Source organism: Acanthisitta chloris, unplaced genomic scaffold (genome assembly GCF_000695815.1).
Source record: "Acanthisitta chloris isolate BGI_N310 unplaced genomic scaffold, ASM69581v1 scaffold8411, whole genome shotgun sequence".
Classification (NCBI taxonomy): Eukaryota; Metazoa; Chordata; class Aves; order Passeriformes; family Acanthisittidae; genus Acanthisitta; species Acanthisitta chloris.
In genome coordinates, this window is record NW_008656514.1 from 1 (window position 1) to 14,066 (window position 14,066).

The 14,066-nt window shown below is 43.1% G+C and overlaps 1 protein-coding gene across 1 annotated transcript in view; it reads right to left on the reverse strand.

The window, feature by feature from the left end:
• Nucleotides 1-6,653: 6,653 nt before the first annotated feature.
• The window catches only part of MARCH3 (membrane-associated ring finger (C3HC4) 3, E3 ubiquitin protein ligase), a 24,274-nt gene continuing 16,861 nt past the window's right edge, over nucleotides 6,654-14,066 (reverse strand). Inside the window, exons 3-4 of the mRNA XM_009084364.1 lie at nucleotides 12,275-12,484; nucleotides 6,654-6,812 (exon numbers count right to left, since the gene is read on the reverse strand). Of these exons, the coding sequence (XP_009082612.1) occupies nucleotides 6,654-6,812; nucleotides 12,275-12,484 (369 nt within the window). The remainder of the gene's footprint in view (nucleotides 6,813-12,274; nucleotides 12,485-14,066) is intronic.

Consider the following 14,066-nt stretch of genomic DNA (forward strand, 5'->3'; position numbering starts at 1 on the left):
AACTCCTAACTCTGACTTCCCACCCTGGGGCTCATCTCTAGGAACCCTGGTGTCCAACCCTTCACTCTTCAAATCCAGTTTAAAGCCCTCCTGATCAGCCCTGACAACTTATGGGCCCTTTTTTTTTTGGGTTCTTTTGCCCCTGCTGGAGAGATGAATCCCATCTGACTCCAGCAGGCCTGGTAACACAGAATATGCCCTATGGTCATAAAAGTGAAAATTCTGCTGGTAGCACCAATCCTTTAGCCACCTGTTGATAAGGTGGTTTCTCTTCCTCCTCTCCTCATCCATCCTGTCTACTGCAGGTACTGAGGTGAACACCACCTGTGCTCCTGTCCCATTAACTAGTCTGCCCAGTTTATTGAAATCCTTTTCAATTACCCTAATGCTTCTTTTGTTTTTATCAGCAATGCCAGCCTGGACTACTTGCAGTGGGTAGTAATCAGAGGGCAGAAGGAGCTCAGGAAGTGTCACATCCAGTCTCATCTTTAATTCCTCCAGGGATGGTGAAGCCATCACCTCCCTGGGCAGCACATTCCAATGCCTGATCACTCTCTCTGTAAAAAATCTCTTCCTACTATCCAACCTAAACCTCCCTTGGCAGAGCTTGAGTCTGTGCCCTCTTGTCCTGCTGCTGGTTGCCTGGGAGAAGAGATCAACCCCCACCTGACTCCAACCTCCTGTCAGGGAGTTGTAGAGGGTGATAAGGTCTCCCCTGAGCCTCCTCTTCCCCAGGCTAAACAACCCCTGCTCCCTCAGTCGCTCTTTTTATGGCTTATTATTTTGTTACAGTAATATATAAATATTCTTGTTTTAGGGACTTTCTTTTAGGTAACTTTAGTACTTTCTAGAGTTGGCAACAGATAGAGATTATCAGTGTGGTACTGATCTGTTGCGCAAACTGAATCATCCTGCAGGTGGAAAATCTTTAGTAATTTAGTATTTACAACTAGAAAACCACTTTACCAGAAATGTAGCTGCTCAAATACATTCATTCCTGTGAAAAAAGAATGTGCTCAGGAAAAAAGTGGTTTGTCTTGTGCAGCAGCAGTGTTGTGCAATGAACAGTTACGCATGAAGGTGTGCTTTCCTCTCTCCTGGTCCTGTTTCTGGAGGAGTTTGATTTTTGTCCATTTGACAGCAAAAGCAGCAAACCTGTGAAACAAATTCTTTGTCTATAGAGGTCATTATATAAACCCTGGTGTAATCAGTTGTAGCCTGTGGTACAAACTGGTTCACAGTGTTGTCCACTGTAGCTCTCACAAGCCTTTATTTCTGACTTCTTTGTCCCTGTTGCATATACCTACATCATATTTGCCCAAGCAGACAGCAAAACACAGCAGAAATTAGTATGTTAATAATGTAAATACTTTTATGTTCAGTGGATGATGATTATTAACTTGTCTACTTCTATAAATTAATCAATTTTAAATGCTGCTCTTAGTTTAGTTTTTCCATGAAAATTTGTCTGTGTTGCGTATCAGTTTGATATTATTTTGATGGTTCCTGGATTGTAAAGGATATTTGTTATCTGTGAAACATTGACTTTTATATTCATACTGCACCATAAACAGTACAGGCACTTCAAGTTAAAAATAAGTCTGCTGGTTTTGCAGAAATGGCTATGTGGTAACTGACTACAAAGTATTTTTCTCCAGGCAAAGAAAGCAAGTAGTTGATGGAGGATAAAAGCTTTTAAAGCCCTGTCCGAAATAAGACAACTAGCACTGAGTGCTGATTTTTATAAAGGGGGTGGAGGCTATGTATGATGGATGTGAATGCTTATTTAGCCTTCCCTGGAATGTGATGGTTAACCTCGTGGAAATGCTGGGACACTTAATTATTTATCATATTCAAGTAGATCCATCACAGGATTATGGCAGAAGTTAGCTGGTTTATCTCAGGTTTTGCTTGGTGTGCATTTATGGCTGAGAGTTCTTTGCTGCTCTCCTCTGGTTCCCTTTTAATACGTTCGCATAAATACAGGACTTGTACTCTGTGTAGTTAACCGCAAAGAAAGGTCACATTTGGGGCATCAGTAAAGGAAGGCACATTTCAGCTTAAGCTGATTGATTGGTAGGGTTTTCCTACGGATATCAACACTTGGATGTGAATTTTCATAGCTGGTTTTCACTTTGTGACAGAAAAGATTATTGACAACCAAGTCCGGCTTTCTCCGTAAGTCATGGAATGAACCTGCAACGCTGCTTTCCTCTGCAGCATCTGGTTTTAGAAGGTGGTGTGTTTTGTTGGTGCTCCTAAGGGCATGTTGTAGGCAGAATATTAATGTTGATTCTGTGTTTCAACAAGTTTTATTGGGAAAGTATTTGGTACACTTACAACAGAGGTGGAAGAAAATCACAATCAGTTCCATAACCTTTCAACACCAAAGGGAGGGGGAAACATTTGGTAGCATTGCTACAAACAGGTGTAAGAGACTGTCTGTCAGTAAAAGATTTGAAAACTGAAAGCAATCACAAGTACTAACAAACTTGGCAGATGCTAAGAGATGCAACTCTTGAACCAAGATGTCTTTTGTGAAAATACATGTGAAGTGTGGAACAACACAATGGATGAGTTTGCAGTGTGGTGTCATCATCAGTACATGCTTGTTCCATAAGTCTGCCTGGGCCACAGGGGTGTTCTGCAGGGCTCAGTGTTGGGGTGAGCTCTGTTTATTATATTTATCAATGATCTGGACAAAGGAATTGAGTGTTTTCTCAGTAAATGCACAGGTAACACCAGGTTGGGTGGGAGTGTTGGTCTGCTGGAGGGATCTGGACAGGCTGGATTGATGGACCAAGGCCAATGGTGTGAGGCACAAGGGGAAGTGCAGGGTCCTGCCTTTGAGTCATAAGGAAAGGTTTAGATTGGATATTAGGGTGGTCAGGTATTGGAACAGGCTGCCTAGGGAAGTGGTGGAATCATCATCTTGGGAAGTGTTTAAAGAGCCTGTGGATATGGCACTTAAGGACATAATTTGTGGTGAATGTGCCAGTGCTGGGTCAGTGGTTGGACTTGGTGATCTTAGATGTCTTTCCCAACCTTAACAATTGTATGATTCTATGAATTTGCATTGTCTAATATAGATTTTAAAGGTATTTTTGAATAGCCCAAACCAGTATTTGGTAGTAAACAGGCAATACTCAATTCTGCTTGCAAGGAAAAATGCTTGTTTAATTAACCAGTTCTGTGTTAAATGGAGCTTGGTCTCATAAAAAGTAACAGATATAGAGGTGAATTATTTAAACAAGTTGGGGTTTTTTAAACTTAACCTACATTTGAAGGGAAAGCTTCTTTAGCTCTTTCTGTGCATGTGCCTCTCCCAGTAGCTCCTCGTTTCTCTTTCTGATGGTATCCATTGCATCAAAGCCCAGTAGAGTCCCTTTAGGCACTGAGTTGTCACATTGCTCTCTGACTTTGCACTGTGACACTGATGCAAAAGCTGGTTTTAATCACTGAAATATAAATGACAGTGTGATGTTTGCCTGACAGAACTACACAGTGGAATGAAGAAAAAAAAACACAGCAAAACCTGAAGTATCTTTAGTACTGTTTGTGTTGCGACTTCCTTCCAGTTGAACAGAAAGCTGTGGCATTCCTAAACCTTTATGTAGTGTGATGCACTTATCTTGCAGGGGAAAGACTGTGTACAAGAAGTAAAACTTCCTCACTTTGTATTGCACTCACCATTTATACTGAATCACTACAGGCTGCTTTTATCACTTGCAGCTTAAAATTCTGATTTGAATACTGTTCCTTCTGTAGAATTTCTTACATGGAAAAGGGATGTAAATGGCCAGGCCAGCTGTATGAGAAGAAAGCATAAAGTTTCTCAGAAGGAAACTGAGTGACATATTTTAAAGAAAAAAGTTGATCTGCCCATCCTTTCATTAGTTAACCTTCTTTTTGCTTAGCTGTGAGCTCTTTAAGGATAGAGTAACATAGGTGTCGTACTGCCAGCAACTTTGCTATCTGTAGCTTCTGCTGCAGTTAGTTTTGTCTTTCACATCTATTCAGATAAAAACGAGTGTTGCTGCTGTCATAGAGTGTTTGCTGTGATGATCCAGTTTAATGGTGGTTAATGGGCTTAATTTGGACTTGGGGTGGCAACAACAGCCTCAACTAGTGGAAGGAAAACCAACCCTAATCAGGCAGATCCTTCCTTTAGTTCAGACTAGAAACAGGGATAAGAAGTAGTATCTCCCACCTCCCTGCCCTTATGTTTTAGGAGAAAGATGGAATACAAGTATGTTTTTTCCTTTGGGTTTAATGCAATGGTTAAGTGTCTGGCTCGACCTTTTCTGGCACTTTGTTTACTCAAGAAAATACAGAGGACACTTCTGCTTCAGTCAGTCCTGCTGCCCCACATCAAGCGCAGAGACAAGGTTAGTAACGTATTTGCAAAACTGGACCATCCTTGTTCTCTGGCTGCTTCAATATGTCCTTCTCAGATAAAATAAGTTGTCTTTAAGCCAAAAAAATACAATTTGTAATAACACAGATGAGCTTAGCCAAGTCACTGTGCTGATCTGTGTACCTATACCTTGCAGCTTTATCTGAATGATTGTTTTCCTAGTTGACACTTAATTCCACATCATCCTAAAGTTTTTGTTCCATGAAACAAACTCAACAATGGTACTTACTGAGAGGAACACCTTTTCATGGGCCAACCTTCTGGCCTATCTCCCAAAGCAGCTGAAGAAAGCTTACCTAAAGCAAATGTGGAGGCATTAAAACACTGTCTCACAGTGCCCTGAACTAGCTGGATTTGTTTGGGGTTCTTCTCTGTGCCCCTGGCTAGCAGGCTTTCTTTTTTTAACCTGAAACTTTCTGCTTAAGTGCACATTCAGTCTTCTATCCAAATAGTTACCTTTGGGAAGAGGCTCTAAAAAAAGCAATACGGGTTTTGGGCTGTCATGAGTTCATGATATCCATAACTTCAGCATCTTGTGTAGCTTTCTCTGGAAGAGGAGCAGGTACTCATGGCCAAACACGTGCCTATCCCCTGATGTTACCGTCAGACTGATGATGAGTATAGATCTGCAGCTTCATGATTTTCTTACACATCTTGGCTTGCTGTGAAAGTAGTTTTATGTCAGAATGAGGTTATTATTGCTTTATACAGTTGATTCTTATATATCCCCATGAAATTGACAGTTACAAAGACATTGTTAAATAACATGCTTACAGCTAGACTAGTCTGCAGACAGAATAAAGAAGATAACAGATTTGGCTTTGTGTACTAAGCTTTTCTCTCCCATAGAGCACGCACAACATCAAATAAGATCTTGTCTATTGGTGAACTCCCATAACACCTTGAACATGTGAATGACAAACATTAGCCTTCCTGCTATGGCTTCCTTTTATTTCCAGTTCCTGCAGAGTTTGGAAAAAATCCCCACATGGGGGTGATTACACTTCTAAGAGAATTCATCTCTCCAAAGGGGCTTTGTAGCAATTTCTAATTCTTGCAGCATTTGCTAATGAAATTTTGTGTGTTTATGTAAAATAAGTGTATCCACACCAGTGTGTGTATCTTCTGAGAGTGAAGAATTGCTGAATGAATTGGGCATAAAATGAAGGGGGAATAGATAATGTCATCTAGGAATATAAAGTTTAGTTTTTACGCTCCAAATTCAGTTTGGTCACCGTAGTAGGCTATGTATTAAATGTTTGAAGAAGTGCCTTAGTCTGAGTGCAGCCATGAGATCAGGGTTTGCACACACTCTGCTAAACCTGTCAGGCTGAACATTCTGCAGCTTTAAAATACTGCTGTTTTCTATGCCAGATGAGTTCCTTCTCCCTAAAATATGTCCGATGATCTCATTTATTATGTACGCAGAGTTTTCCTTACAAAAGGAAGCCTAAGAGTTAATTCTGCTTGGTGTAAATGCAGAGTAAATCTGCCTGCGTTTGAATTCACACCAGCAGAATGTGCACTTCAGTGAAGAACGTGGTACCTAATTTGTTGCTTCTGTGTAAGGAAAAAGTACAGGGTTTTTTTTTCCCTGAGTGCTATGTACTTATAACACTTCTGACAGGAAGATTATTGCAATTTGTGTAATTTATTTCTTTTGCACATGCTAAATTTATTACTGAAGAATTTTCCTTCTCTGTCAAATATGAAATGGAGAAGATAATTTTCTAATCACTTTGTAGCATTTAAATAATATGCCAATTTGTAGAACTCTTTACACACAAATTTCAGTCACCCAAAATATTGGTATAATGAACCTGCAGATAAAATTAAATTACTGTGCTTTAGGAAAGAGAAAGCAATATTGGTTACTGTCCAGCTACCTAAAGAAATAATACTGTAGAAACAGGAAATTATAAAAACAAAGCACTTTTAAACATGTTTTGCATTGTTAATTACCATAATTTAATACTTCAAACTATTAAAAAAAGTTTGCATCACTTGATGATGCAAGAAATAACACGAGTTTGTAGAATCCATACAGTACCTGCTAAATAAACAAGTTTGGCAGCTTAGCAAATATCATATGATTGCAGCATCCATGGTTTGAACTCAAACAGTGGTTTATTCCTCTGCAAAGAGTTTTTAAGTTGGAATAGCACACTCTGGGTCCTGGACAGTGTCTGAGCCCACAGAGTCTGAGGGAGATGTTTTTAGCGCAGAACTGCCCAAATCAAACGATTGTCTCCTTTGAGTTCCTTTTGAGGGACTGCAGGCCCAGCAGGGACTGCTGGTTGGAGGGGACGTTGGCAGACTTTGGGTTTAGGAGTATCACCCGCTGATTGGTGCGACGCCACTCGTTATACAATCTACAGTGATACCTAAAGGATACCTGGAGAGAGAAAGATGCACTGTGTTTAATCACTGTGGTCCTCCAAGAAATCAGATGGTGTTTGGGGGGAAATGCCTTGGATTGGAATAAAAGTGCCTAATGGGGCAGGACAAAACTGAGCAAAAAGTGGTGGAAAGAAGACACCTACCATGTAGATGGGTAGTCATTCCCCAAGTTGCCAGAGCAGAGGAGAAAAGCAAACTGTGCCTTACTTTCTGCTGTTGCTTCCCTCTCATTCCCCTTTTAATAACATGAAAAATCAGACATCCTTGCCTCTGTCTTTCCAAGAACTAGGATTGTTGGTGGACACAGGAAGAGTAAGTTTGGAGTGCTATTGTGCAGGTTGTTAAACTGACAAATAGTGTAATCCATGGGTGGTGAAGGCTTGGAGGTAGCTAAGCTGTGTGGAGACACTGACAGGGCTGTGTGTTCTACCTGGTAATGCTTTGCTGAATGAATCAAAGCCAGAATTGTACAGGTGCAGTGAGATCAGTGTGAGCCTAAGTTTGTGTGCCTCAATTTGGATTGTCTCAGAGATGTTTTTTCGTGTTACCACCTAACCAATTTCAAACTTACTGTGGAAGAGAAATGCCTGACTGCTATGGATAGTTAAGATAGCTTGGCCTCATATTTTTTATGCTTGTTTTAGTGACTGCCAAATGTTGTGGGAGTTGTAGCTGTGTAAGATGATGTTTTGGGGTGAAATGTGCCCCATGATGACTATCATGTTCTTGAGCTGTGGGCAGGAGGGACCCATGCAGTGAGTACAGGAGGAACCTTGTCTTGTTAGCTGTTCTGTCTTCATGTGCAGCTGTTCTTCTGTTCCTGGTCCTTGTGCACCTGTGTCACTTCTGTAGAGGTCAGTGCTGCTCAGAGAGCAGAAGGTGCTGTGAAGGCTGGAGGTAACATACTTGGTTTGCACAGATGGGTGGAAGATGCTGTTGGCTCTATGCACAGAATCTGTCCCTCATCCTGCTGTTAAAGGGGCTGTGCTGCTGGCTCCTACCCCTGCAGCAAGAAGATGCTGGCTGCTAATGAGGTGTGGAGGGATAATCACTAACACACGGCTATGAAAATATCCTTTTCCTATTGCAAAAGGGGTGCTCTTAAATAAATGAATTTACCTTTCAATAATGTCCCGCCAAGGTTAAAAAATACGTTCTAGGTTGCTTTTCTTTTTTATTAGATCTTTATACAGCTGTCTGCTGTTAATGAGGGAAACCTATGAAGCTTGTGTTTACTAAGCAGTTTCCCAAAGACAGCTCTTCGCACAGATGAATTGATTCCTCACCTTTCATTCTCCTCTACTCCCCTTGAAGGTAAAGCAGTCTGCATTGTCGTTCCTGCACAGCTTTATGTATGAAAGAATATGCAAAGCCTCTTTTAAAAAATCATGAAGTATCAGCAGAGATCACATGGGTAGTGAGGAGGGTAAAAAGATCCCAAACCCCTGCAAAGGTGGGTGCCATGCAAAATGCAGTGACTGCTCCAGGAAAGTGAGCTAAGAGTTTGGGCTGAATCTTCCAGCAGCATCACATGAGATTCTTTGAGTAACAGCTGCGTTGTTAAGCCAGGCTCTAGCTGCTTGTTTAAAGTGTTTTCACAGAATACCCTGGTTAACTTTGTGTACAGTGGGTTCTTGCCTGGGGCAGTTCCCAAGTGATGTCAGTTACTGGAATTTCTGCAAAGTCACAGTTACTCACCCTGAACTGTTACACTGGATGTGAAACTCTTTGGATGCTGAAAATAGACTAGATTTACACTGGCCCTTGGCACATTAAACTCCCTTGCCTGCCTCTTCAGTAAGACAGCTATGGGGTGTCTTTGGGGTAAGCCTTTGTTTTAAACCAGCACCTATGTTATACTGGAAGCTATGAGGTCAAACCCTGTTCTACTCCAAGCTGCTACTTGATCTTAGAATCACAGAATCATAGAATTTTACGGTTAGAATGGACCTTAAAGATCATCTAGTCGCAACCCCCTGCCGGGGGCAGGGACACCTCCTCACTTGATCACCCGTGGGCAGGGACACCTCCTCACTAGATCAGGTTGCTCATGGCTTCATCCAGCCTGGCCTTGAACACTGCCAGGGTTGGGGCAGCCACCACGTCCCTGGACAACCTGGGACAGTGTCTCACGACCCTTATATTCTCACATCCAACCTAAACTTTCCCTCTTTCAGTTTGAACCCATTACCCCTTGTCCTATCATTGCAGTTCCTAACAAAGAGTCCCTCTCTGGCTCCTTGTAGGCCCTTCAGATATTGAAAAGTTGCTTTGAGTTCTCCATGCATTCTTCTCTTCTCCACCTTAGAGGAGTCAAGATGACTTGCATGCCAGAGGAAGCAGAGTGTGGCCCTGAATTCTCAGTTTAAATCGCAATCTCCTTATTGTGTCTGGAGATTTCTTCTTCGGACTAGCATGCACTTTTTTTGAAATGTGTACATCAATTGCAGTGATTAAATACAAAGGAACAGCAACAGCATTTTATGGATAACTTGGCTGTATTAGAGATAGGGATGAAATAACTTACTGGATGCTAAAAATAGCATCTTTCCTGTTCACTGCTCACTGGGATAACTGTGGTGTGTAAATAATCTATATGCCAGTTTCTGCCTCCAGAGAAAAGTTGATTTATTGGAAATAAAATGAAGTTTTAGTTTTCTTAATTTTACCAGGACCTATAAGAACATTTTATCATGTGGTGTGTAATTTACCCACTGCACTCAATATATTCCCTGCACAGTCATAACTGAGTAAGCAGTATAGGATTCTCCCACTCCCAGAAATTACAAGTCAGGCTTTGCTGGATAATTTGATGGGATTAGCACTTCTGTGTGTGCATCCATTTAATCTTCTTGCATGACGAAGAGAGTTTGGAGCCTCCCCAGGGCAGGTGCAGGCTGGGGCTTACCTGCAAGCCTGATGGTCCTCAGGCCACAGAGCAGAGAGACAGTGTAGAGACTGTCTCCACGTGTGGGGTGCTCAGTGCCATTTGTGAAGTAGCTGCTTTAAATCTCTACCTGGACTCTGCAAATCTGTCCTCAAAACTCTTTCACCCAGCACAAAGGCTGTGAGGGCAATGAGAGCTTCAACTGGACTGTGAGGAGAGCCTGGGAAACCTTCCCACCGTGTCTCTGCTCTGCCCACTGAATTAACCCCATGCTGAACAGGAGGGTTACTGTGCCTTCCAACTTCAATCAGCTTCCCTAGCCCATCCATCTCCTACTGCTCCAAATAACAGTTTGCAGTGAAATCACAGCTCTCCACAGCTCAGTCACAGATGCTATATTTTGGATTAAATCTACCAAGGTGTACATTTACATCAGGCTCACTATCACCGTGTTCTCCAAGTGCCAATAGCATGTTCCTCTGTAAGCTTTTGAAGGTGCTTAATAAGGGGAATTTTTGCCACTTACAGTGTTAGGAACTAAAGTTGATATGCTGCAGTAGTCTTAATGATCAAGGTCAGGTAAGCCCACATGTCATGGCTAATTAAATCCAACTACTTAGCTAGACTGCTGTTTACACCTTCCAACCGTTGTGTTGATGGTGAATTAAGTGTATTAGGTAAACTGGGCAACATTTGGGTTTCTAAGACAGTCATACACAAAGGAAGTTTGAACAACCTTTGCTTGCATAGCTGACACATCTATGCACAGGACTGCAGGAGACACAAGTGTGACCCTGCTGTTGGAGTGAGTGTCCTGTCACAGAGTAGTGCTGCTCCTTCACAGAAGATGGAAGCAGAAGCAACAAGAAGAGAAACTGCATGAGGCTGACACAAAGCTCTGAGCTTTCCCTGCTGTTTTGTGCTGCTAACATTACCCGGCAGTTCTCTATGGGTGAGAGAGGGTTTCACTGTCACTAACACGTAAATGAGATGTTAGCTCTCATAGCTTTCTTGAAACTCCTTGTGAGTTAGTGTGGGGCTTTTGTGTTCCCCCCACCTTCCTTTTTCCAAGCTTACTCTGGGGGTTTCTAGCTGTGGGCTAGGTCTACTGATGCAGTTTTAGAAGTGTCACCTCATCAGCAGCTTACATTGATCAAAACCTGCTGGATGGCTTTACAGTATGTGGCCATACCCACTGAGGGGGATAGCTGTGAGATTAGTGCCCATGCCAGCACCACAGGCAGGATGGGTTTTCCTCTCCTCAGGGCAGCACAGGGTTGGATGAGCTTTTCCTCTCACAGCAGCACAGCCTTGCACCATCACACAAGCATTACACAGTTAGTGTGAATGGTCCCTGTCTGCATCCTGGGTTTGTTCTCCTTCCCACACTACAGCTAGAGGTGTGAAATGTCATTCTCAGCAGTAACCTGGGGTTTTCAGTGAACTGCTGGACCATGGCTTGATAAACACTTATTCTGGCAGCTGTTCCCTGTGTTCTCTTCGTTTCTGCTGGGCCAACTGTTTGTTGGTGCACTGGGACCAGAAACTGATCTCAGTTTAACAACTTGGCACGAAACAAGTGGCTTGTAGGATGGATTGGCACGCAAGTGACTCACACTGGGGTGCAGGATGCAATTTAATCTGCACTGCAAAGACAGCTATCTTTTTACAGACCTGGGTGTAAGGTCAGGGTTTTGCTGTGGACTTCCCGCAGCACCACAAGGAATGGGGAAAGCATGGGATGCACCCACATCCAATGCTTTTGAAGTGTAAAACTGGCCAGATGTTGCATTAGAATAAAATCTGAATCCTTTGTGGCAGCCAAGTGGTTCACCTAAATCCTTTCTGCGTTCTGTGCCTTCACCTCTTGCACATTATTTCTGAGGAAACTCCCTCCTGTAGCATGTGTCTTGAACTCCTCCATGTTACTTCCGTGTCTCCCTATTGCTATCCCCTCTAATGTTTGGGATTCGTTGACAGTCTGAGGAAGTTGGGGTCGTTCAGGCTGGAGAAGAGAAGGTTGTGTGGAGACATAGTAGCCTATCAGTATCTGGAGGGGCTACAGGGGAGCTGGAGAGGGACTCTTGGTTAGGAGCCGCAGGGACAGGAGGGGAAATTTAGGCTAGATAATAGGCAGACGTTTTCCCTGTGAGGGTGGTGAGACACTGTCCCAGGTTGCCCAGGGAGGCTGTGGCTGCCCCAACCCTGGCAGTGTTCACAGCCAGGTTGGATGGAGCCTTGAGCAACCTGCTCTGGTGGGAGGGGTCCCTGCCTACGGCAGGGGCTTGGGACTGGGTGATCTCCGAGGTCCATTCCAACCCCTAAAATTCTACAATTCTATGGTTTGCGAATTCTGACCCCAAAGCAAACTTTCTGGTTTCCCAGAGATCTTGCATGGTGTGGAACCAAGAGGTTTCTGGCAGATGCCATTTACATGTATCAGTACAGAAGCAAATACAAGCAATGCTTTGTGCAATGGTCAACACACCCTACAGCACTCTGTGCAATTAATTTTCTCATTTGTTCTTTCTCTTTATTCCTGTGAGTTGAATAAAACCCCCAATACTTACTAGGGTCCAAAAGAGGTAAATAGTGAAGAGTGCGACAGTGAGTGCAATGAGGCCAACAGCTTCTAGCCTACTACTAAAGTGCAGATGGTCCACTGCTCCTCGCAGACACAACCAGCCAGAGATGGTCGCCAGTGGAGTGATAAACAAGAAGCACACCATGTCTCCAAACAGAGTCCGTTTCTCGTGCTGGGGGCCTGGGTTCCTCAGCCACTGCAGGCAAAATGCAGACAAAGCCAAGTGTCAGCACAGGGAGGACGTTTTACCCAAGAGAAGCTGCTCACTTGCAAAATGCAGACCTGCCCCTCCAAGGAGGAAACATGGACCACGCACAGGACATGGCTTTGGCTGTCCCTAGGGAGCTCCCACCTGACCGTTCCCCCCGTGGCTTCCTTCAAGCAACGGGTCCCCACCACAACATTTATTAGTGTGGTAAAGCCTGCCTTGAGAAATGTTTTGCATACTGCAGCCCCTGTCATTTGGCTGTTGTTTGAGAAACTCCCTGCTTAATGTGCAAAGATTGCTATGCTTTCCTTACAGCTTGAGAGAGCAGAAAATGCTTAATATTTTGTATGTTATTTTGAGATTTGATGATTTTTTTACACTCTGCTTGTAATACTGGCAAAGCCTTTTCCCATTTGCTTTCAGACATCCACATGCAAGCAGAGTTGAATGCACACAAGGTTATTTTTATTAAGAGGGTATTAATCCTGCAGAACAGAGTGCCTGAAAGTCCACTGATGAACCCAAGGCTAAGACTAAACAGCTATCAAGTCCACATTCCTATAAACAAGACTTGAGATAGCAGAGAGGAAAGAAGTTCAACCTGCAACACTTTTAATGAAAAATCCTCATGAATTAAGTCAATATTTGAACAGGAAGGCTACCAAGCCCTGCACTTTTTGCCAATGTAAGCTGTAGGATTTGGTCAAACCTGCTCTGCAGCATCCTTTTATGGTAGTTTTTTTTTTTGTTCCTTGACCATATGACCATGTGAACCCCAAGGAGCCTGGGAGCTACATATTACCCTAGCCACAGGTAAGGGCAATGTGCAAGTTAACAAATATTTCTCATCTGTTTTTTCCCTTTCCTTCACCAGCTGTGGTGAGTTCACCCCAACGAGCAGCTAAGCACCCACACAGCCTCACCCCATCAGTATGAGGGGGAGAACAGCCAGAGGCTCCAAGCAGAGCTTGCTTCAGTAGAGCTTGTACAAGGTAAGGAGACATACATTTATATTTGAACAGCTTTTTGCTTTATTGCCACTTGATAGAGAATGACATAAATTCAAGTGTGGCTCACACCACTTTCCTTGATACTTTCAGTCCATTTGCTTAAAAACACCCCCAAGGGTTCATGCACAATGGTTTCAGGTTGTATTTGGTTGCTTCTAAACAGGACTGATTGCAACCTTCTCCTTGTTCAATTTCCATGAGTCCCTGTAATGTGAAACTGCCACGAAAATGAGAGGAACTAGAAGAGCCTGATAGTAGTGATTCTGCTTTTAAAGGTCTTGTGAAAAGCACTTGTTTAAAAGGTGACCTGGAAGAGAAATGCTGAGCATGTGCACTTCTCCTTGGATCTAAACAGGAATTGCAGGTGTTCACCACTTGAAAGTGCAACTCTCAGCACTGCGTGGTGACTGTTGCCCCTGTAGCTGGGCAGTGAGGAACACACTGCAACTCCAGTCCATCCAGTGGAGGCTTCATCCTCAAACTGCACTCTGCTGTGATACCTTTGGCATCCATGCAGCTCAGCCAGGGCAAGAAATAGGTCATAGAACTGAGCAAGAAGG